At 39.3% G+C, this 26,386-nt stretch overlaps 1 protein-coding gene across 1 annotated transcript in view; it reads left to right on the top strand.

Moving 5' to 3' along the window:
- The window catches only part of Wdr72 (WD repeat domain 72), a 164,871-nt gene extending 146,708 nt beyond the window's left edge, over positions 1 to 18,163 (top strand). The window contains exons 19-20 of the mRNA XM_028773615.1: positions 10,959 to 11,063; positions 16,624 to 18,163. Coding sequence (XP_028629448.1) covers positions 10,959 to 11,063; positions 16,624 to 16,679 — 161 coding nt within the window. The 3' untranslated portion in view covers positions 16,680 to 18,163. The remainder of the gene's footprint in view (positions 1 to 10,958; positions 11,064 to 16,623) is intronic.
- The last annotated feature ends 8,223 nt before the right edge of the window (positions 18,164 to 26,386 follow it).

Below are 26,386 nucleotides of genomic sequence, written 5' to 3' on the forward strand. Positions count from 1 at the left end.
TAGCAGTGATCAAACACAACACTTTAACATTCAAGTGACCCTTTCTTTGAAATAATGAAACAAAAATGGGATGTCCCGTAGGACCAAAATTTGTTTTATGACCGTACATTATGTTCAGAAGAGTGAAATCCCAGGGGTCAGTTTAACTTTCTGATTTATGAGGGTCAGGAAATGAGAATGGCTATCTATGAGTGTTCCCTTGGATTGTATGGAGTAGATTTTTTTTCAATGATAGTGTCAACTTTTTCTTGAGAGGCATAAATAAATGTATACTTATCCCAGAGAGGGCACAGATCGAAGTGGTGACTCCACCAATGTCTAAACTAACAAAACAATGAGTATGCAGGACTTACACAGCATATGAGTGGGGAGTTATTTAGAGGTGTGGGGGTGACCCCAAAGAGCCATGTCACCAAAAAGATATCATGCCAGCATGGATAATGACTTCTTTATTGTCACATGGATGGACTGACTGCCTCAGTTGACCTTCACTGTTCTCTCTACTCTGGCACCTCCTAAAAACACATGCATTAGGACAGCATTATATAGGGCTGGGAGAGAGGAGTAAGAGGAAGTGGTTGGAATGTCAGGTGAGGACCCAGTGACCATCCCCACCTCCTTTCTTGTGCAATGTTAAGAGGACGGAGCTTGTAAGTCTTTTGATTAGTCACAGTGGCTCTGATGAGGATGCTGATGGCTGCTATGCTTAGGGGACACTGTTCCACAACAGCTCTTATTTTACATGCTTTAAAGGTTATTGGGGAGAATTTTTTTTAAATAAATGATCTTTTGGCTTAGAAGTTTTTCTTTGTATAGTGTTCCCAGGCTCTTATATAAAGATCCAATTCTGAGAAAGTAAATTTTCCCAGCCACTGCTGCCTACAATTACACTGTCCCTGGAGAACTAAGCTCATTATGTTTGGTACCAGCATTCAGCATTCTCTCTCTCTCTCTCTCTCTCTCTCTCTCTCTCTCTCTCTCTCTCTCTGAATTTCCAACTGACCGAGAAGACAAGCTCAGGATGTCAGAAACTGACATTTGGGTCATGCCTCTGACTTCTCTAACCCGGCCTTCTGATTCCAGCACTGGAGATTCCATTATAGAGGAAAGCAGCCTCACAAAGCAAGATGTGTCTAAAATACCTGGGTACCCTGTTAGCGTGCCTGGGTGTGAACAAAGAATGGTTGTAGATATGTAATTTAAGTTAGATAAACTGCTAAAAAATACAGAGCAGGGGATAGGTGTATTTATTGGTGGGTTAATGAAGAGTCCATAAAAGAGGTAGAGTTTCAATGAGAACTGATTTTAGTAAACAAAGAATTGGAGTGACATCTGTCCCCAAGGATCTTCACAAAGGCAGTGGTACAGAAAATGGCTGTTATATCCAAGGGACAATGTGTGATGTCACAATGTTGAACTATGTGGTATCATAGTCTGAAAGGAAATGTTTAGAACAGGGTGGAGTCCCTCAGAAACCAGCCATTGTTACCTGACACTGCACTTGGATGGCTCATAAAATGCACAGCTCTGGCATCTCCTGTTGTAGACCAAACAGGGAACATTGTAGCAGATTATGTTCTACACGGAGCTGAAAGAACAACTGAAGAGAAATATCCAGTTTGGTTGTCACAATAGCTATCCCAAAAGAGAATGCAGAGGGAGAGTACGGTTATGGGAGTAAGAGACACTGGAAGCAAGAAATGACTGCTAGGACTATTTAGACTCTCATGTTTCCTTTCAGATTTGCTTCCAGGCTTTAGTCTCAGTATCTTCAGATATTCTCATAGTGATGAATTTTTCTTCTTCTCCTTCTCCAATCCTTCCAGCTCATTCATTGTCATCTAATATTCCTTTTTATCCTAATGCCCAACAAGAACCTGTTGCAGTGCTTCAAGAGCTAAGGCCTCCTTCTGAGCTCACTAGGCTCTTCTCACAGTCCCCTCTCTCTTGTACCTCCCATGCTGGGCCTAGTGTGTTGCTCATCCTTTCCTGAGAACCCCAGTCTGATTTGCCTGCATTTTGTTTCTATGAAACAAAGTCTCAAAGTCCTACCAAATGGTAGCTCACTTGAATGCTTCCCACAATGTAAGTGTGTCGTTAATGTGTGTGCAGCTTGTCTTTTTACTGTCTCACAGTGGTTTCTCAATTCATTGATTCAATTTAACATTGTATGACTTGGGAACCTTTTACATCTATGCATTTTACTAACACGATTTTAAAACATAGCAAGGGGTGTTTTACCATAAGCTAGGGAATTGTTTTATCTGGAAGCCTCTATCTGTACAGCTCTTGGCCTTTGTTTACTATTTCTTTGTTCTCCAACTATGGTAATACCTCTTTTGTGTTGAGCGTGACTCTTCCTTTATACATCTTCCTAGATTATAGGGAGCAGTTTCTCTTTATTCATTTGCATGCTTGCTTTAATTCTTTTCCTTGGGTTATATTTATTTTATTTTTATTATAGATTATCTTGTATTAAATTGAGACTCTCAGAGATGTATGGTGGTACACATCTGTACATTTAACATTTGGGATGACAGAGTAGGAGAACTATGAGCTCAAATGTGATATGTGCAACATAAAGAGATGCTATCTTAAGAGTAATAAGTGTACCAGGCAGAGGTGGCGCACGCCTTTAATCCCAGCACTTGGGAGGCAGAGGCAGGCAGATTTCTGAGTTCAAGGCCAGCCTGGTCTACAGAGTGAGTTCCAGGACAGCCAGAGCTACACAGAGAAACCTTGTCTTGAAAAACAACAAAAAACAAAAGAAAAGAAAAGAAAAGAAAAGAAAAGAAAAGAAAAGAAAAAAAAAGAGTAATAAGTGTATAAAGCACACTCTCTCCCATCTATAAAGGCCAGTTCTGTGTTTTGGGGGATAACAAAATCTTGAGAGCATCATTCAAATAGCCTGAGTATGATGCATTGTCTATTTTAGGATATGAGAAGCCATCTTACTATTTATCTTTTAATAAATACTTGAACATTTTAAAACACATGGCTTCATATGTATAACCATAAAATTGGATGTCAGCTACCACCTATATTTCTCACATCTAGTGTGAATGCATGTGTTGGAGACAGGGCATGGGAGAGTGATGCTCATTCTAAATTGGATTGTAATGTCTTTGCAAAGCAGGTTATTAGTATCCAGCATGTCTCCCATTTTAGTAAGATTTCCCACTTTGATATCAAACAAAACTACCACTTTCACAGCAAATAAGACTAATGACTCAAAATATTCTAACTTAGACATCTTTTTCCTCCCTCCCTCCCTCCCTCCCTCCCTCCCTTCTTCCTTCCTTCCTTCCTTCCTTCCTTCCTTCCTTCCTTCCTTCCTTCTTTTCTTCCATTAAAAAAGGAAAACAAGGCATAGGCTAGGTGACATGATTTGATTATTTTCTATTTCCTATCTAGGGGAAGTATCATCTGATATGATTAACAATCTGGGACAATTATTTCCTGAGATACAGACCAATGTAAGCAGAGGATTGACTACCCTGTGAGCATTCTTCTCATACTGATGGTCCTACATTAGCTTCAGCATGGGGAGAGTTGTAGGACTTATGGATTTGAGAACTCATGTAATTTCTGCAGTTGTCTCTTCTCCCAGTGATCAAGAGGGGGCTCTTACTATTATTTTCTCTTATGGAGAGCTGCAGGTTTTGTGATGGTTTAAATTGCACTCTGTAGTCCTTATTAAGTTCATGTATAAATCATGTTTATCTCTGGTCTCAAAGGCTAGCTTGGTTTTTGTTTGTTTTGTTTTGGTTTGGTTTGATTTTAATTTTATTGAAAGGTATGCTTTGTTTTTCTGATCTTCCTCATTTTCAAAAACAAACTCTGAAGATTCCTTTAATTTCCTCCCAGGGTCTCTCTTTCTTCAAGTTGCCAATATATGAGGGCCTGTTTATTTTTTCCTTTGGAATCTATTCTTGATTTCCAATTCATATTTTCTTGTGGTTCTGAACAGCAAGCATAGGTAATGCACTTCTATATTTACTAGAGGATTTGGTCCTTATGAGAAAAATGACTTTCAACAAACTTAAATTACATGAAAATACAAAAGCTAATCTCTGTATGCACTTGAAAGCTGTTCACCACCCATGTACCTCTGTAGTCTGAGATAGTCTTCTAAGACAAGATGTTTCTGGGTCCTTTTTTTTTTCTTAAGTGATCATTTCTGTTATGTAGGATGCTGGGAACAAGACAGGTAATTTGACAAGATTATTTTTTATCTCTGTGTATACATGCATATCCCAGTACACAGTGCGTGTGTGTGTGTGTGTGTGTGTGAACACACATATACTATACATGTTCATATGACATCTACAGGACAACCTTAGGTGTCATCCTTAGGAATACTGCCAGTGAGCCCTAGGAATCCTCCATCTCTGTTGCCCCATGTTTGGATTATCTAAAATAACATATAAACACAGTTTTATATACTGAATTCAGTAAGTATTATACACACCTGGGTATGGATACTGACAATAATCATTAGTCAAAGCATTTTGAAAAATTCATCTTCTTACCAGTTAAAACTGTATCATTCTTGTGGAAATTCCAAAGAACCTGCACATACAAATGAATCTTTGTGCTGTTGTTGTTGTTTTTTAAGATTTTATTTTGTACTAGGGAGTGGGGTATGCATGGAAGCGTAGTGTCCAAAGGGACCAGAAGAAAGAGTTAGATATCCAGCAGCTGGAGTTACAGACAGTTGTGAACTATGTGACTTGGATTCTGGGAACCAAACAAAAGTTCATACAAGAGTAGTGCATGCTCTGAACCAATAGACCATCTCCCAAGCCCTGAGATATCTTTCTAAATGATTTCTAATTCATTATATTGAAATAATTTTTGATGCATATTTTATTCACTCCATAAGCAACATAGATTTTTTTTTTTTACTGAAGCACGTAGCAAAAAAAGATAATTAGAAATAATTGGCTTTACAGTTTTAAATTTAAAGTTAGATAATTCACAGGATTGTTGAAAATATTTTATATGTAATCTTTTTAGAATCATTAATTTGCAAGTAAGGAGAATAACAGCTTCATTGGTAAACTCAAAATTAAGTAGGTTGACATGAGGGATGTTACACAATCATCATCTTGGGAGAGTTTATGAGCAGTGTGTGATTGCTCCATTAGGTATAGGGAAAGAGTATCTCTCTGAAAAGACTTTTTATTATGTTTTTCACCAATGGCAGAATGCTATGAATTGTCAACAAGAACTCTGCTTGGTCAGTATTAGCTTAGCTGGAAAGATCATGCACTATTTGTGGAGTGATTGGAAGTTTTTATTGGTGGTGTATATTCTCTCATCCAGCATGCCAGCATACCCCCTAGAACTGTTTTCTAGCTAGGAGTGGAATGAGTGAGAGAGGTTCTTTCCCTGGCTCATGTGTTTGAACCCTTTGTCCGGTCCCTAGCTTGTCAGAAACTATGGAATCTTTGTTACATGAATCCAGTGTGTAAGAGGCAAGTCCCTGGAGAGGGCCTTTGAGAACTTTTCCTACCTCCAGTTTTGGTTTAGCTTTCTTGAGTTCCTATCTACCATGCAAAGATGCAAAGAGTACCAGCCACATATTTTGGCCACCCATGCATTCCTGTGCCTCTTCTTCCTTGGTACTGAGATTCCCTGAGATCATGAGTTAAAGTAAAAGTCTCCTCTTTTATGTGTTTTTTTCTGAATTTGGTCACAGTGATAACAAAGGCAATTAATATTCTAGGCTAAGCTGCCTTTGACATTAAATGCCATTGTTCTACAAATGGTTCAAAAGAGGGAGGGAAGGAAGTTTATAGAAAATAACAAAAGTCAGAATAGAGACCAGAGGCCTGTGGAAGGTGCCACATGGGTTTGTGTGGCCATGTCACCACATAATTTAAACAATAAATCCTCCCATAGAGTCTTCATAAAATATTCGGGATATAGTTTTAAACTACTGGTTTTGGGGGCTAGAAAAATGGTTGATTGTAAAAGTACTTGCTGTTCAAGGATGAGGACCCAAGTTCAGTCTGCAGCACCCACATAAAAGATGGACAGGGTTCAAAAAACAATATGGTGGAGAGCTATTAAGAAAGACACATGATATCAACCTCCAGTCTCTACATGTGTGAGCATGTATGTGCATATAAACCTATACACACACAGACACACAGACACATACACAGACATACACACATATAATGGGATGGAGGAAGGAACAGAGAGATAGAGAGGGAGAGGGAGAGGGAGAGGGAGAGGGAGAGGGAGAGGGAGAGAGAGAGAGAGAGAGAGAGAGAGAGAGAGAGAGAGAGAGAGAGATTTTCTATTGTCTTTGTCGGAATCTTTCATTTCTTAGGATTTAGAAATAAACTCATTAGAGGTACCATAATCTCGCACCTTCATGTAAAGCACACAGACTCCTCTCTGTATCTACTAGCTGGAGATTTTGAAAATATATTCAGAGCATCAGCCTTTTGGTTGTCGATATTTCAAAGCATGTGGTGAGTAAATGGAACAGCTGCCCTTCTGTTAGTGAATGGAATGGACTTCCGTCTTTTACTGGAGATCTGTCTAGGAGAAGAGTGTGTCTTTTGGACTCCCGAGCCTCCAGACGTAGACGGCTTCACAATCCATTCCTGAGGAAATAAACAGCTGATGGTAAGCCGAAGATGAGGCTAGCCATTTGCACGGTATTATTGATGTCAGAAGCACCTCTCTGCCAAGCTCTGAAAAACACCTTCAAAAACTACCGAAAACACCCAAGAACTTTAGTGATGAGCTCCAAATGGACTGTGGTATTGATAAGGAAAGGTCGATAGGTATAGTGAAAGGATGGCTACTGTGATAAATGGGCCCTCCATCAGTAAAGAGCAAATTATTGACTATCTAGGTCAAGGAAGAAAGTCTGTCTATAACTACTTCCATAGGTGAGAAGAATTAGCCAACAACAGCAATTCACAGACAGCTCCAAGAGGCAAATATGGAGAATTCATTTCAAATATCCCAAGCGTACAGCGTATCAAACATATCTGTTGCATAACATATTTAGTAAGTCTTTGGCCAAACCTGTATCTAGGCCTTTTTCTTTGGTGTGAATGACTCCCATTGATTATCCCACAATCCCATTCAAGGACAGCTAGGTCAAACCTCACCTCCTTAGTCCTTTACATCACAGACCTTCTCTCCCCTCCTAAAAGGCATGTCACCCTTAGAGCATGGGCCCTAGAGCTCCTGACTAATTTTGCTAGTTGTACATCAACTAGATCACAAGTTGCATGAGGGTCCATTGAAAGTATGTTCACTTCTTTACCCCTTGTGGTCCAGCAAAGAGCTATCCCCATAATAAGCACCAAATCAATGTGTTTGGATTGTACTGGTTTTGAAATGGTTCATTAGAGGAACCCCAGCCACTCATCATGTCAGAGTTTAATGAGGAAAACACCACAGGAAGCACCCAAAAGGGCAATCACAAGGATTAGCCTATCAAACAAACAAACCAACAAAAGCTAGACTGGCAGTAATGAACTTCTCAGAAGCCTGCCATTCCCAATTGACACACATCGTCCCTTCTTCCACAATTAAGTTTAATTGGATATTTTGTATACCACCCAGGAAAGGATGGTGAATCATATATCACTTTAGATTTAAAGACTAATCTGCCATAAGGAAGATACCTGAATAACCTTCTTCAACACTGACCCTCAGAAGAATCAAACTTCTTAGAAATCAGAAGTCAAGGCAAAGGGTAACTACATGATACCTGCTGGATTCAGTTCCTGAAAAATCTGATCTGACTTTTTGGAATCATTTGGTAGATCTTCTCATGCTGGATCTAATCTATTGCCATTCATAACAGTTGTAGGTTCTTCTCATGCCATGCCCTCTTCCCTTGGAGGGCTCTAATTAACAGTAGCATATTTTATTGATTAAATATGTTCTTTGACAATTTCACACGGTAGTACACTAATCTCATACCCCTACCCTCTAATCTCATTCTTACAACCTATACTGTGTGTGTGTGCGTGTGTGTGTGTCTCCCTGAGTTTGCCCAGGGACTTCTATGTGGCCATGGATCGGAATGATTCATTGGAGTCCGCTGGTGATACACAACTGCAAACAATTGCTTCTCCTCTCCCAGACTCTACCTGTAGCCAGTAGTTCAGGACTAAGGGGGTAGAGACTCACCAGAATAGGATTTTTAATAATGGGTTCTTGGTAAAGATATGTTAGAGGGATGACTAAGTGGATGGATGATGAAAGGTGTTCAGTCATGAAAGGATAGTACGTTAGATGATAAGGACAACATGCTTGCCCAGATAAACAGAGACACAACTGCATGGGTGTTTAGCAAAAGATTGTTCTGTGTGACCCACCCCTTATTGTCAACACCACCATCACTACTTCAGAAAGTTATAAGATACCTGAAAATAAAAGCTATGTAAAAAGACTATAAATGTTGACTAGTGTAATAGTTTCCTGTAGCTTTGCTCCATTTACCTATCCCCCTTAAACACCTCACAAAAATCTGTGAGTTCAAAACTAGTCAACCTGTGCGTTTTAAAGTGAGGAAAATTGTATTTAAGGAAGCCTCATCGGTGACAATCAGGGCACATTTTATTGCAGATCACAGACTTGGCCACATGGTATGAAATGGTAGTCTTCTCATGGGTCTAACTGAACACACATCCTTGAAAACACATCCTCTTGATTTATGAGAACAGCTAGTCTGGCCCCTCTGCTTCAGTCCCTGGTTCACTCATTCATTTCAGAAATCCTTAGAGAATAATCCCTGTGGCCCAGGCTCTGTTGCACACATGATAGAAAATGAATGAAACAGACTTTGACTTAGACTTTCTATACATGCATATATTTATATACACATAAACTACTGAGTATACATATATATGTATATACTTCATATGTGTATATGCACATATACACACTACTTATTGTATATATGCCTTCACATGAGAGGTGGAGATTCAGAAAATCCAAATGTACAAAATAAAAATATAGGTGTATTTACTTAAACTAAGAATTTCAACCTTCCCTTGTGTTTGCTTTTAAAGGCAAGGTTTCAGGAAGTGGCAACTCCAAAGACTGCCCACTATTCATTCACAATACAGCTACTCTCTGTGCTCCCAGAGGGCTGCTGACCCTGTCTGCAGGGAATATGTGACTAGAATTGCTACCAGCCTCGTTTAAAGAGTCACTGCTGGGCCTCAGGTCTGAGCACACAGAGTGGGAGCCCAGAGTGCTGATGTTGCTGATTCCTGAAGGGCTCCAGCAGTACACTTTGATGTCACTTATCCCGTGTGTGAAGCAATGCGGGCTCCTGGCTCTGTGTGGCTCCTTCGTGTCCTGAAGAGGGTTTAGAAACAGTGACCCTGAGCCTAAGACCACTTTCTATATGAGCTATGTAGGTATTTTTGTTTATTGCATTGGTTACTTATAAAGATGATATATTATCAAGAGTTGAAGACTCTAGTAGCATGTACTATAGAAACATAAGAAGTATAAGAGTCTACTGCTTATATATATGCATTTGAATTTATGTACACACTCAGTAGTATGATATGTATATATATGCAAATGCACATGTTTATATAAGTATACATATATTGTTAGTAGTAAGTGTCTGTATGTATATAAATGAATGTTTGTATATATTATGTGTACATTTAAAAGTATGTGAATATGGTAGTATGTTTGTATGCATATGAATTATATATATTTGATAATGTGTGTATATGTATAAATATTACTATATAGAAAGTTTAATAGTGTATATGTGTAATTATAGATCTGAATGTATATATACAATAAGTAGTGTGTATATGTGCATATACACATATGAAGTATAGACATGCATATGTGTATACTCAGTAGTTTATGTGTATATAAGTGTATGCATGTATAGAGAGAAGCAATGATAACTGTATATGTTTACATACCTATATTAGTACATATACTAAATGACATATACATATGTGTAAATGTAAGCATATATATAGACAGAGATGTGTACAAGTTTACATTTTTCAGGAATGTATATCCTCAACAATATGTGCATTTGGCTTCAGATCAGTGGGTGTGACCTGCTCTGTGTGCTTGGTACCCAGTTTGTTCTGTACACTGAATACCTTCATGCTAAGTAGACCTGCCTTTCCTGGCAGATATTGACTAGAGAAAATGTAACAGGAGAGTGTGTTTTTCGAGTATGTCATTCACAGCAAGTGTTTCAACCTGTGGAAAATCACAGATATTTGAATCTGCATGTTGAAGAGCTGGGTTTGATAATAAACTTATAGGAAGTGTTGGAGCCAGGTGCCAGCTTCCGCTTCTAGTTCCTGTATCTACTTAGGACATGCTCTTGTAAAGAGGTTTTGGGTAACCTATTGTTACAAACACTGGGCCCTCTTATCCTCATGTGAAATGCATTCATTTATACTTGAAGATTTCCTTTGTTTAAGACTTTTTGCATACATACGTTTGGTGCCATGGGTTTCAATAAGATAAAGAAAGAGCCAAGTGCAAACAAAGAATTGGCTCTGTGATTGGACCTACAGAAGGAGCTTCACTGTGGGCAGAGCTGGGCTTTCTAATTGAGTTGGCTGATGCTCTCTGCTTTGTGCCCATGTGCTCTTAATTGACTATATTGTTTTAGATTTATGCATTAAAAATACGATTTCTACTTCGAAAGCATCACTTTGTCACTTTGTAGCTATGTAGCTTTTAAGCCAAAGCCAGAAGCTTATTTTTCTTCTGAGATAAAGTCACATCTATGGATTTTTCAACTAATTACGTGTCTGCCAATAAATACTTAGAGGATACACTTTATTTCAATTTATTATTTGTGTTTCCATAGTGTGACCCGCACTATCTGTGAGTCTGAAATGGTCTAATGATGTTCACTGCTACTTTTTCATGGCTGTCTTTCTCTTTCTCTCTCCTTTCTCTCTTTTTAACAGCTTCAGTCAGTCCGGTCAAGCATGGCAACGACTTGAACTCGGCAAACTTCCAAGATACAGAGGACATTCTTGACAGATGTGTCTTGGAAGAGTCGGAGAGTGCAGGTGGAAACCATTTAAACATAGTCAAGTATAAAATGATAAATTTGACACAGCTTTGGGGTCCTTGGTAGGGTGTGGGGGAGGACACTGGAAAGCTGCTGGCTCTTAGCAGCTGCACTCTCAAATTAACACCCCCCCCCCAGGAGGTCACAGTGTGGGGCTGTTATCTTTTCCTCTTTCATCAAGAATTCAGTTGGACAAAGTACAAAGACATTATGACGGAGAAGGGAAGCTGACACCATTAGTTCATTATCAATTCTAAACTAAACTACTTAATCCACACAGAAGCTGGAAAGTAGAGAAATGTTGACATTTCAAATATTTCAAATAATGAGATCTAACAAGAGAAAAGCAGAGATGCGGAGATGGGGAGCAGAGAGGAACAAATCACCGCCACTAGAATCTCTTTACCTTTCCTTGTTCAAACAGAACTCTGACTGGGAGAAAGGGCTTTAGCAAAACAGGGCTGGATATGATCAAACAATGCGAGGACAATCGGAACCCTTAATCAGGAAGGAAGATTTACTCTGTGTCAAAGTTGCTTGTGTCTCTTTGTGTAAAGGAAAGATAGGAAAATGTACCAAGAAAAGATAGCCAGAACAATTTAACAGGGACTTTTGATTCTGTTTTGGTTTGAAGCATGCCCAATTTTAATGATTAGTTAATTACAAAGGAAAAAAAAAGGAATTGTTACTAAAAACCGAATGACAATGTTGGGTTACAAAAGCTATGAGATACTAGTATCTACCCTATTAGCATGATTGAGAGAGTCAGCTCTTTCTCCCGGCTGGACATTTCTTCTGCGTAGCTATGGTATCCCTCCACCCTCTGACATCTTTGCACGCTGATCTTTGCATCATATTTTTGATTCATCCTCTCTGTAGGCTGTCAGCTTAGTTAAGAGATTTCCAAATTGTGTCGCCTTCCCTGACAGGGTGGGCAGCTGCAAACAGTCCCCTGATCCTTCCCGGAGGAGAGATACTGAGATTTAATTTTCAGTGAAAGGTGTAGCCTGCAATCTATGTCAGGTCCCCTAAGTCATCTTGGAACCCCAATAGACCTAGCGGTGATGGCAAGTGTGTTTCAGCCCCCTCCACTGCACGAAGATCCCTCAAAATTTGAGCTGCAACTGCATGCCTGATCCCAACAATGCTTTCTCTTCTGCATCTTAGGGCACAGAGATACAGCATCTTTTTATGACAGAAATTGTTAAAGAACAAATTAGCTCTGCTCCCTGACATAACACTCCAAAGAAAATGTCAGTTCGTTTCACCTTAAAAAGGAGGGGTGATGGCAATGTTAACTGTCTATACTAAAAATTATTCTTAGATTATTTCTAGTCAGGACTGAAACTGTCTAATTCTGGCTATGTTTTTAAAGTTCTTGATGAGCTGTTTCACATCACGCATTTTGTCAAGAAGTTAAATCTTTAGAGTTCAGTGTTTACTTTAAGCACTCGCTGTTTGTAACATGATGCATCAACATGATGCCATTTCAAATGTCAAAGCAGTTCCGCCATGCCTTAATACAAGTGGACTGAGAGTAAAATTCAGATATGACTTTTACCGTCTGACAGTTATGAACAAAAGAACATGTTTAAAAAAAAGCAAGAGTAATTAGAAAATACAGGACCTGGGGAAGAGTCTGAAAAAAAATGAGTACCAGTCCATACATCGAGTATCATTAAACTGGTAATAAAGAATGAATTGCTCTGGCTTTTTCTTCTGTCCATCCTTGCATTTTAAGACATCTTACCCTTATAGGCCTAGAAACCTCTGGAGGGTTGGCTACTGGTCTCACTGCCTTCCACTGAGAATTTGTGGCTTGGTTGTCATGGAGACATCGTATTTCTCCAAGAATTGCTCATATTGATCCGTAGCCAGGCGTAAATGGCCAAGCAAGTGTGAGGAAGAAAGGGGGTTGGGCAGTCCTGTAAAATGACCAGGGCTTGTGGGTCGGAAAGCAGCTCATAGCAAACACTTAGGGAAAAAGAAAGAAGCTCTTTCATTTTGGTTCGGGATTTCTTTCTGCACTTTGGACCGTTGTCTTCTTTTGGGATAAACTGAAAGGAACTTGTTAGTTGCATGTCATGTCAGATCTTGGGTGCCTGGTCCTGACCCAGCTGTCAGCCTCCCAGCTCTGTGCAGTTCAGGGACACACAACAAAGAGGTAGTGACATGAATTATTTATTATTCTTCGTGTGGATAACATTCTGGGATAAGAAATTAAGACGCTTCTGACAGAGGTGCTTGTTTGCCGAGAAAGATTTTGATAAGACATTAGATTTCCTCAGAGTAGAACCATCTGATAGACAAAACACCTTAGAAACGAACAAGGAAAGAGAGTAAGCTTTGTATTTCTTTTAGGAATTTGGTGGCACAGAGGGACTGTTTGGAGCTGTGAAATTATGACAATCTACTCTTCAGATAAACTTCAGAGTCTAAAGTCACACCAAGTATAGGGGCCCTACAATGATGGGCAACTTCCTGGTGATGTGCACACCTCTATGTACTGTATGAGGGTGGCATTTATCTAAGAGAGATTAACCCATCTTTATTACACGAGAAACCAAAATTAGGAGCTTTGAAGTGGTGATATTTGAGACCCTAAATAAGGGAAGTTAGTCAGTAGCTAAGCTTACAATGAAGTTGTGTAGGAAGGAGTGAGCTTAAGTCTGGAGCCATCATTCTTCCTGTTTTTATTCCCCTGGAATGTCATCCCTCCATCTGAAGTTCCCTTTAACATCTTCAGGGATGTGTAAGATGACCCGGTTACAAAGCTGAGTGTGCTCAGCCTTCTCACTGTAATGGATGTTGCCCTTATGTAGTTTAATGTAATGCCAACTGACTAATATAGTTATTACCTCATTTTAAATGAATAGACTAAATGTTTAAAGAGTATTTAGAAAAGAAAAACAAAAATGATTTCCCTATACCAAGAGTATCGTTTCCTCTATTGTTCAATCCAAATCCTGTCTTTATTTTTAAATCTTTTCAAACTAAAACCTTATTCTAGCTTTTACAGCTACATAACACTGATTTCAGCCCTCATTCATAGGCAGAGATTCGGAAGCATAAGGTAGCATGGAGAACCTGAAATATATTTTTGAATAGACCTGAAGTTATTATCTAAAAGTTACTAGTTTAAAAATGCCATTAGTAAGTGAAATTTTTAAAATTTTGCATAAAATGACACAGTTGACTTCCCAAGTGGAGTGTGGAGACAGTAGGTTTATTTTAGCTGGCCAGAGAGAACTGTTTATAAATGGGCCACTCTGCATATGGGTCACAGCTCAGAGGCCTTGCAGAGCGTGCTCACCTGTTCTCTTGAGGGCTGTACCTTGCCCATCTTTCCATTCTGATCTTTATTGGTTCAAGCCTTATACCCAGGTGAGTGCCTGAAGTCCATTAAGGTTGGCAAAGCACCTGTCTACCAGAGCATTCTTGCTATTTTGACCTTGCTGGTGAACCTAGGGGTCTGGTCTGATGGGGAAAATAACCCTCGGACATGTCTTTTCTTTGAAATAATTCATCAGCGGTGAGTTTTGGCTCACAGGTGAATTCCACATTTGAGCCTGTGTCTCCGACCCTATGAAGTCCACCTACTCCTTCTCTGGAATTTATTGTTCATGAAACCTATAGGGATAACATTGATGTCTGGTAATAGACGTCCTGAGACAGCATGGCAAGCTTGCAGCTCCCTTTCTGCAATTCGAGGACCATTAGACTTTCTTTCCCCAGCTCTTTAAGGCCTGGCTGCTTCTGAATTTGAAAGCTTTTACAGAAATGGTTTCGAGTTCATTTAGTTACTGTTTAGATAAACCTCAGTGCTCCAGACTGTTTTTAGAAAGGGCCCCTTTCTCCTCGTTTCATACTCATGATGATAAAAATTATAGGGCAAAATATTGCAATTTTTATGCTAGTGTTAGTGAGAGACCTTGGCTTAGAAAATTAACAATTTAATCTCCAAATGTTCTAGGAGCAGCACACTTAAAAATAACTTCAGGGACTGGGTGGATGGCTCAGTCAGTAAGTGCTTTCCATGGAAGTGCAAGAACTTGAGTTTGATCTTTAGCATCTATGTGAAAACAACAAACAAACAAACAACAAAAAATGTTCAGTATATTTCTGGGGAGGGAGAGACAGGGGAATCCCTAGACCATGCTGCCCTGCCAGTCTTAGCTGAATTAGAGAGCTCTGGGTTCAGTGAGAGGCCCTGTCTTAAAAAGTAACTTAGAGAATGATAAAGAAAGATAGCCAGCATTAATCTCTGGCTCCCACACACATAAATGAGCACACACACATTTATACATAGGTAGTGTCAGTGGAAAACGGTAGACAAGAAATAATTTGGAAGTACAAAAAAATAAAATGTCTTCATTAAGTTTTCACTTCAGTTTCAAAGTAGTTTATAATCAGTGTGTGTTCTGCCATTAATAGAACATTTTAGAGCTTTCTATGTAGCACGTTGTGCATGTGGATCCATATACATCACTGTCAATCAATATTACATTTGCATGAATCTGATGAACAAAACTAGAATTCTCACAGAAATGATACATTGTAAAAAGCCAAGGTGGGACTTTTTTTTCTTTTACTGTTCTGTCTCATGAATCACCAGCAAACACCAGGAATCAGAAAGTAGGACAGCTTCGGGACACTAGTGTTGGAGGGGCCTGATGATGATGCATGAGGCAGAAACTGTGGACAGTGTGAGCTGAGCTGAGCATCAATCATGACCACCTAACACAGGCTTACGGCTGGGGCTGAAACCTGGTCTAGGAGAAGGAAGAACAATGTCAGTAATAAAGTAATAACTTCCTGCTGGGTTTGTTTAGCAATACCAATGTTTTAATTAATTTACCCAAAGAGAAAATGTAAACATCAGCATAATAAATTTTAAAGCAACATAACAATGTAGGCTGACTCACAGGAACATACACACACACCCCAATATATAGTGCAATATTCATTAAAATGAAGAGCCTACTTTTTTAAAATTTTGCCAGAAGGAATGAGAGCTACTACTTTCAGGTTACATTAATAATACAAAAAAAAATAGTTAATGAAAGCACAAGGCTCCACTTTTAGAATATTCAAATTAATTTATATTTATTATACCTTCACTTTGTTAGCCTACACAGATAACTACTGAAACGCTTGAGACATGTATATTTTGATTCTGCAACTTAATCCATACTTCAGCAAATATTTATAAAGCCTGGCACTGAAACTGTGTAGGTTGCTCTAAGAACAATTAAGCTGACTAAAATGTGGGAGAATTTGCCTATTTCAAGCCAAATTCATCATTTTGGAAGATTTTGTTGTTGGGACAATTAAAAGCTATTGGTAATAATATACAAGATTAAAATGTATATACCTGCTTAATAAGATGGGGATATTGGTTATCATATAATGCATTTTACCTCAGGGTGAAAGAAGCACAGGAATCACAGGCAATATTCTCCTTCCTCCTCTTACCCCTTCCCTCCCTCTCCTCCTTCTTTATTTTCTCCTTGTTTCTATATTGCACTAAGTAACCCAGATACCTGCTTTCTTTCTAGGTCAGCCAAGGCATCGTCCTTGGATAGCGAAGGTGTGCTCCTGCAGGATGTGCTAGATACATGGAGTCCCGAAACAGGAATTCAATCTGAACTAACAGAGAAGCACAAGCATGCTATCTCTTTACCATCAAATAAAAAGCAATATTGTCATTGGTTTGTAGCAGATTCGCTAATATGTCAGCCAAAGTCTATTAAAAATGTTACCACTGATTGAGGATATCCTAATTCAAGGCAATGATTGTCTAAGCGAGTCTCCTTCATCCACCTTATTTTCTGTCAATATTTGCAACAAAGAATGTCAGCCCACAGGCATAGATTTAACACCATTTCAGATGTTCATCTTCTCAGCTCCTGAGTTGCAAGAGCCAAAGGAATTCACAAGACTCTCAATTCAGTGTTACTTCAAGGTATTTAACCCAAAACATTACCAACTTTGCCATGTTGAGTTGGACATACTTGTTTTAGTGGGTGCTTCAATTCAGACCAGGCCCTGCACATCTCATCCTTAAACATGAAATGTCCTTTAGTCACTCTTTGACACACAGTATCCAGCCTTGTGAGGGCCAATCAGCATGGAGCTCTAATGACACAATGGCGAATGTCTTTAATTAAATCTTATTAGCCTCATAGACCTGGGGGAGGGAATCCTACTTGCAGCACAGCAGGGCTCATTCTTTGTTTTATAAACATCTGCAGTTCTTTTCCCAGAAAGAAGCTGGGCTAGCAGGAATTCTACAACTAAAATATGCAAAGCAGTATCAACAGAAACAAATGGAAAATGCTCACCTGTTAAAGGGATCTGAATTTTGTGCTGTGATTTTTATTGAATGCTTAACTTATAAAAAAAATCACAAAAGATTATAAAGTATATTTAAGTGAATAAAATATGCCCTAATTTGTAGAAAGATAGAATTAAAGCTATATGATATACACATATATGTATATATGCATACATGTATATATACATATGTATGTATGTGTGCAGTTCATATAATTTTATACAATTTTAATTCTACTTTTCTGAGCATCAGCCTCAGATCCTTGTTGAGATGCAGCAGTCAGGGGAGGGGGGAGATTAAAAAAGAGAAATGCATCTTTGAGCTGACTTGTCCTGTAACCTTTGGGACTTACAATTAATTATTGAGCTGGATGAATGTACCTAATATGAATATCAAAAACCTGTAATGCCTTCAAAGTAGATGAAAATACATCTTTCATGGTTCCTAAACCAGCATGTCTCTGCATGAAGTCAATTTTGAATTGTACTTAAACTGTAATATGTTTTTAACAGTAATACTCATGGAAACCATTATCTTCTGAACATTTTACCTGTTTGGATATGGCTCTGAGTCATCTGAAGCAAGTTACAAACAAGTCAGGCAGTGGGATAGATTCTGGATTTCAGAACCATCACAAGCATTTTGGGTGATGAAATATGAATTAGGTGTATTTCTTCTAACAGGGGAAATTTTAATAGTTAAACCCCAAGTCCATATTAAAAGTCTGGTATGTTTGTTAAAAGTGAGTTGTATTATTTTCATTGATATGTCGTATTATTCCATTTGCAGAAAAAAATAACAGTATATTTAAATCATTGGTGAGTATTTTTTTTTCAGATCTAAAGAAAGTATTAGTAAATCCTTGGCAAATATTTCATGGTGTCAGTAGTTCTGGGAAATCAGCACAGTGGAACCTTGACTTAACTCACCAGAGTTTTACGATTCTGGAGCACCATAAGTTTGAGTTACTACAAATTCATACTAAATGACTTCATCACAACTGTTCTTATCAATTTATAAAAGCCAACACTACTTCAACAGCAACAACAAAACCCTTTTAAATCCTAAAAAAGAGAGTGGTGTTAGAACTGAGCTTCCTCCTCACGCTGGTCCTACTTAAGATGCAAATCCGTCCCTGAGTCTGTTTGAAAATGTTCCCTCTATGAGCACTGTCTTATGATCTCATTTTCAGTGATTTCTCTTCTAGGAAAACTTTAAACAGCAAGTTGCCACATGACTAGTTATGCCTGTCCACTTGGTACCACAGTGCTCAAGTTAAAACTGAATGTCTGTCTTAGGTCTGTCCCTTGGTGAACACTGGAGGGAGTACATGCAGTTGTTTGAACTGGACTCCTCCTGTTATTGTAATGAGTTGTTGAATTAAAAATACTCTTGCCTTTCTTCTTGGCAATCATCTGGTAATATTTATGCCTGTGTACACCTACATACAGAACTCTCATTCAGGGAAATGCCACATCTTCAGACATGTGTGCCAGCGCCCTCCCTGTACCATGTGGAGTTGTTCCTAGACTGGTGCTCTGCCAGTGGTACAGAGGATGGAGTCTAGAAAGTGCTTGGTGCTGAGAAAGAGGCTGACCCAGTATGGCCTTCTTCGAGCCTCATTTCCTTGGCCTGTTGACAAGCTTCCTGGCAGTGCTCATCCAAAGGGAGCTTCATATCATGTCTTGTGGATGGCAATGCAAGCCCTGGAAAACACCCAATAAAAATCAAACATGTGGTATTATAAATACACAGTCAGGCAGCCTCAAGTCTCCCCTAGCCCCCATGGTGCTTTATAAACTAAGCTAAGACTTTCTGGAACATGTTAATATCAGGAAATAACAAGAAAATATTGCAGTAGGTAGGTTGTCCTCAGGGACTGGCATCTGGGGTCATGTTTATCTATCTCCTTTGTGTGTCCAATTTCCTGCAATTTTAAAATCCATTTAGAGTTATTCAAATCAACATTTTTAGAAACTATAGTGTTTTTCCTTGATCGTGATAATCTAGTTTTCAGAAAATTAATGTATATGCTGTGTATTTAAACTGGGGTGTCAGAATACTTTGATCTCAATTGATCTCAGTCTTCATTCCACAGAATGGTGTCTTGTAATTTTAAAATTTAATTTCATACAGTTGATTTGATCAGTTATTTTAAGGCATTGTCAGACTTGTTTGTCCTGCACAAAATGTGACTTCAATATGCTCAAAGTCGCTGTTAACCACATAGTTTCCCCTATGTAAGCATCCATACAGTGCTTAGATTCCTTCAAGGTTTTCTAAATTAGCAGTAATCAAATTTAAACTCGTTAAAAATGTCTTGCATGTTGTCTTCCACACACAGTTAAATGCCATCCCTCCCTCATGCAGTGGCTCTTGCCTGGGTCACTTTCGTCAACAGGGATCCTGCAGACAGCATATGGAGTAAAAGCATAAATGAAAATGACCAGTCTCCAAAGGCAGCCTGCTGCTGCTGGAGACTCCCTTCCCGCTTAGATCCCTTGGAGACTGGCAGGTTATGTCAGCTCCTGACTAGAGCAGGGCCCAGGCTGAGCCTGCCTGCCACAGCTCTCTTACCCTCTTTACACTACTTCTAACTTCCCCAGACCTCAGCTTGAAAATTAAGATATCAGCCTTTTTATTTTTTTTCAGTTCTTTGGATCTGATAAATACTGCACTAAAAATATTTGTCTTGATTAGATTTTTTTAACCATTCCTTATCCACGGACCTGCTCATTTAGTTTTTAAAAAATACACTGTTGCTCACCACCACACCCCAGTTGATCTGGATATAAGTGGGCTGCGATGGTTGCATCATTTCTACCATGATAAAGAAAGAGAAAGAAAGAAAGAAAGAAAGAAAGAAAGAAAGAAAGAAAGAAAGAAAGAAAGAAAGAAAGAAGAAAGGAAGGAAGGAAGGAAGGAAGGAAGGAAGGAAGGAAGGAAGGAAGGAAGGAAGGAAGTGAATACCATGTGAAACTGGTATTCATAGGCCACCTGAACATGTTTACATTGGTGTGTGTGTGTGTGTGTGCGTGTGATAAAAGAGAAGATTCTTGGTGTCTTGGGTTCTCCCTTTGGACAATTTCTCTAAACACCCTCACCTTATCGCTGCAGCACATTTTCTGCCATCCGTGAGAAAGATCCTTTTTGTCTTCAGTAGCCTGATCCTTAGAAAGGTGGTAGGGAGTTTTATTAAAGGATACAAGATTTTTAACAGCAATGACAAACAGTTTCTATTTAGTACACCCCAGCCTAAACCTGCAAAGTGCAAATGCCAACAACATGCCAAATATTCATAACATTATGTAAAAGCAATAATTAGTTAGCACATGCCTCCTAAACCATCATTTACTCACTTAGCATCATTTTAATTGCAATTATCTGCAAAGTCATCAAGTGCCTTTTAGATCCTGACAGTGCACATTCTAGGAGAAGGTGCTTTCATGAATCCTTCTAAGAGAGAGAGAGAGAGAGAGAGAGAGAGAGAGAGAGAGAGAGAGAGACTCTATGGTATGCTCTTGACACACCACAAACTTCTTGTAAATTTTTTAAGGATTTGCTGTTAATGCTATAGGGCCAACTGCATTTCTGATCAAAACGAGCCTCTTTCATCTATCATCAGAACCATGCTACTTTTGCTTTCTCCAGTTGTATCCTGTGTTGTTTCAGCTTCCATTCCATTGTTTTGAAGTTGGGCAATGGGGGTCATGGATACAGAGAACTCAGGTCAAAATCATTTGTTTTCTACCCAAAGGAGGAACCCTGGGGATGAAGTTGCCCCATGGAGCTGTTTTTATGATAAAGGCAATTCCCTGAGATCAGCCCCTAATTCAAATAATCAGAGGGTTCCCTCCTCTCCAGTCTAAGCAAAGAATTTACTTCAACTTCTTATTTGAGAATTCAAAATAATGGGGTAGAAATAAATACTTCTTTGTTTGGGATAGTGAAGTGGAGATAAATGTGGAGGTCTGCAGGGTATGTTCTCCAAACAGCGCTGTCACAGGTACCCTCTGAGAAGAGCTGATTTGTTCATAGTCTTCCTGCCATGTAGAGGGCAGCAACACCCAAGGTTAGAAAACATCAGTCTCATTCCCTGGCTCTGGTCCAAAACATATTGTAACGGAAAAAAAATCCTTATAGAAGAGAAAGGTTTAAACCACAAAGACAAATTCCTCTCCATCCTCCCCTATCTCTAAAGTACTATTTTAAGGTTATGCTTAAACCCGTTCCCATAACTTAGAGACATCTGTCACTTCCCTCAATACGGGAGTCATATTCTGCTCCTATTCAGACCCATAGAATTTGTTTCTGTTTCTATGTTCACTACAGTCTGAATTCTTTCCCTTCTCCTGGCTGGAGCCTTTCTCTGAAGCAAAAGGAAGGAAACTGCTTTCATTCCTGACTACCTACGCTTCTGGGGAAATAGAGCAAGGCCATCTATGTACACATCTGGGGCCGGGGCTAGGGGAGAACTGGAGAATTGTCTTGAATAAATGTGGATAGACAAATTCATTTCTCCTGATCTTCCTAATGAGAAGTGACTGCACACATCTGTCAAATGAAGGCCACCTCCACACCTAGAAGCCCAAGACAGAGACCCCACAGCAGCCGCCACATGGGCAAGGAGAGGGTGTGGCCTTGCTGAGTAGTTATGGGTCACATCCCTGAGGAAGCTGTTTATTCAAATGTACATAAGGATTTGGGACTGGTGTGCACACCATTGTGTAAATAAAGTTTGCATTTCCTTGTACTAGAAAACTGGAGAAAAGTAGGCTGTTCTTTTGTCCCTGATACTTTGGTACAACTCATACATCTTATAGAAAACAGTGTATGTGAAGGCAGCTTCAGGACATTCTCCTCACATAGACTCAGTATGTCCACAATATCAAGAAAATGCTTACTCCCAAGGCAAGGAAGGTAGGAGAGCAAGAGGCCAAGGGAGCTGTGCATCTCCCCTCAGTTTCCTTTCTCCCTTCTATTGTTCCCTCAACCAGTGAATCTCAATCTTCCCAAACTGCGAACCTTTAATACAGTTTCTCGTGCTATGACCCACAACCATGAAGATATTTTTGTTTCTGCTTCATAATTATAATTTTTCTACTGTTATGAATTATAATGCAAATATCCATGTTTTTTTGAAGGTCTTAGGTGACCCCAGTGAAAGGGTCTTTTGACCCTAAGGGAGGCACGACCCACAGGTTAAGAACTACTGGCTCACATCCTTGATCTCTTCTCTCAATCTATGTAGCTTAATAGAAATATTCTGAAACATAGCATGCTTATCACAAGCATTGAATGTGGGATAAATGTTGAGCATCTTGGCTAGTTGGCCTTCCTTTTCTTCTGGTTGCTTAAAGGTGTGTGTGTGTGTGTGTGTGTGTGTGTGTGTGTGTGTGTGTGTAAAAGTGTGAGTATATTGTGTTACATGTGTGAGGTCAGAGGTGCTAGTTCTCCTTTGAGACAGGGTCTCTTGTTTACCACTGCATATGCAAGTCTGGCTGGTCCACACATTTGTAAAGATTTTTCATTTGTTAGCTTCCATAGGAGAGGACTATTTTCATTACAGACATGTGCTACCATGTCCAGCTTTTTATGGATTCTCAGGACTCAACCTTAGATTTTCATGCTTCTATAACAAGTACTTTAGCCACTGAACCATAGTCTCAGCCTGCCTTCACTTTCTTACTAGAAAATGGTGGTTACACAGTGTCGTACACTATCTTGAGCCTTTTTATCTTCATGCGTACATGTGGACTAAAACTCACAATTATATACATCATTTGCAAATATTAATGAATACAATAATATAATTAATTAAAGTTAGTATGTACACCAAAATGCCTGGTTATTATCATCATTATAGACAACCAGAATGGCACACTGGTTCTTGGGTGGGCTTGTTACTCAAATTGGAGAATTTGGCATACACAAGGTGCAATAAATAATTTTAATAAAATTGTCATTTTAAACATGTTTGATGTTAACTGGGTCAAAGATCAAGGGCAGTATGGCCAAGTTTCAACAAATGATTTAAAGACCAAGGATTTCCACAGCCTGATGGATAACAAAAACAAAACAAAACAAAACATAAAAGGAAATAGTTAATGTTCTGTATCGTAAAAGATAATTGTCCAAGAATACATCTGAGTATCATGGGTTCATCTAAGGTTGTTCAGAGCAAACAACTTCCCTCTTAACTCCTGTCAATGTTGAAATCTTGATGCTAAAATACATGTTTGAATGGCTTTCTATGAGTGTCATGAAAGACCAAAGTAAAACACATATGGACCTCTAAAAAAGCATTGAAAACATAGAAAGCCAGAGCACTCCTGAAAGATATTAGGTAAGGTATGGTGATAGGATATTATGACTTTTGTCTTCCCACACAGGGGGATATGTGTTGGAAATCACTTCCTGTTAAGTTAAACTGTCACAATGGAGCCAATCAGCTGAGTCCCAGTTTCCTTCAAAGTCATCACACACCAACAGAACAAACCTGGAATGGAAGCCTGTTCTTGGAGATCCTCAGTAAAGAGTGATGAGATTTCATCATAGCCTGACTTCTTCTATTCTCTTTTTCCCTCCTCCTCTATTTAAGTGTGGAAAAATAGAAGTGACAATATGAATGTTTAAAGACCATTTCTGTTAGAGAAATCCCAATGGTGAAACTAATAAGAGACCCAAGGAGGGAGGCCGGAGGGAAGTTAATGAGAGTGAAAACAACTTCAGCAGCAACAACAAACCCACCACATGAAATAACCCATGATGCCCAACAAAATTTAAAAGTACCTATATCAAGTGAATCTAGTGAAGATTCAGAATATCAGAGGCAAAGCAGCTCTTAGAGTGACAGAAAATTAAATGGTGTCAGGACTCTCAGCTACACAGGACGGGATGTAGCTCAGAAGTTGAATTATTATTTTCCATTCTCGATTCTAGAAGCAAAGGGGACCCTGACCTAAATCCTTTTTTGTGTGTTTTGTATCAAAACAGGCTTTCATGATGCAGCCCTGACTGTCCTAGAACTCACACTGTAGACCAGACTGGCCTCGAATTCACAGAGTTCCACCTGCTTCTGCTTAGCAAGCACTGGGATTAAAGGCATAAGCCAGCATGGTCAGTTCTAAATGCTTTGATGAGAACCAGTTTCACACTGAAATTATATACATAGTTAATCTTATCTTCTAAGAACCTTTATCATGAGTTGGAAGATATGGTACACCTACAAACTTGAGTAAATCAGGAAGGAACATCAAGCGTAACCTAGGGGGAAAATTTTCCCAGAAGACAAAGCCAGCTTTCCTGTCTACTGCTACGAACAAGCCTAGGGAGCAACCAGTCCAGACTGTAGCAGGAAGTGTAAAAATCTAATCAGAATGCCTTTTGGATGAAGAAGAAGCTAGTAGGCTACTTTCTGGTAAAGCTGGGTTGATTTCAGAACATCTGTGGATGGGATTGGTAATGAACTCCTGTCAAGGTATTGGTGTTGTGGATTGAGCTTGATACGTCTCCCATAGGTTCGTATGCTTGAATGCTGGGTCCTCAGCTGTGAGAGCTATTTAGAAAGGTTGTGAAACCTCTAAGGAGTGAAACCTTGCTGGAGGAAGTACATCTTTGAAGAGAGCCTTGAGGCTTTGTAGCCCAGCCAGTGTCCTGTCAAGTCTCTGCTTGCCCTTTGCAGGCATAACAGGACTAGCTGCCTCTAGCCCTGTCTGCTGTGCCCTCCCACCAGCTTCTATATGTTGCCCCCCAGGGTAGAATGATTCCCACTCAATCTCTAAGCCAGAAGAAACCCCTCCTGCTTAAAGTTGGGTCTTGCTGTTGCGTTTTAGGTCATAACAGTAAGAAGAGTTGGCAGATTAAGTGACAGGACACTAAGCAAATGAAAACCTAGAGAACAAACCCAATCAGGGTATTGTGTGGCCCAGTTCTGGACCATATAGTACTAATTACAAAGTGACTATTACTAACAAAACTTACCCTATTTAAGAGATGCCAGAGTCAGTGATCTTCGCTTGTCAGGTCACCTACCATCCATCCCTCCCTGAACAGATTCAAGACTGCCTGGAGTTTGAGCTAAGAGTTCCAATCAGAATATTAACTCCATTATTGCACCAATCTGGGACCAGTAGAGTCTGAACTTCAAAACCCTGAGTCCCCAATACTAAAAACCATGGTTCAGTCAGCTGATGCATAATCTGACAAGGTGGGGTAGCAACAAATACAGACCTAAACTCCAGACCTAACAAGATTATCTAATCTTGTGAGATTAAGATGAGATAGCCTCACAAAAGCATCACAGAATTATAGCTTCAAATCTCATCACAAAAACACAAACATGAACAACTGAGACAAAATGCTTTCTCTAAGAACTCCAATTATAATATTCCCTGAGGAACACAACTCAGTTGAAGAACAAAACAAGAACTTTAAACAGCATTGATGACTATGTCCCAGAACCTTAAGGAGGAGAATGAGGTAATTTCGTGAAGAGAATAGAGAATGAGGGGAAGAATGTTAAATTCTCATTATCCTAATCAAGCCACTTCTGTATATTCCTTCTATTTAAAGAAATGGAGAAAAAAACACAACAGCGGTTGGTTACAAGATCATTAGAAATGAGGACTGGATGATCAAAAAGTGGATACAAATCACACTGTACAGAATTTCATCTAAAAATGTTGGGGTTTCAAAGTACTTATGCAAAGAGTGACTTGAAATCTTTAGCTAGGTTTATGGTTCTGTTTGTATATTTCTTTGCCAGGTCAAGATCATAGATGAAGAATTACCCAGTGATTGCAGTCCCTGAACTCTCAGCAACGCCACTGATGGAGGTTGTACTGCCCTGGCTGCCTTTCTAGGCTAGGCTGTGCTCCCCACACCAACCAGAGATTTCCTGTACATCTAACAGGATCTTAATAACTGCTTTTGCTTCCCAATGACTTCTTTTTGCTGTCTCATGAGTGATATGAGTTATCAGT

This window comes from Grammomys surdaster, unplaced genomic scaffold, assembly GCF_004785775.1.
Source record: "Grammomys surdaster isolate TR1022 unplaced genomic scaffold, NIH_TR_1.0 231, whole genome shotgun sequence".
NCBI lineage: Eukaryota > Metazoa > Chordata > Mammalia > Rodentia > Muridae > Grammomys > Grammomys surdaster.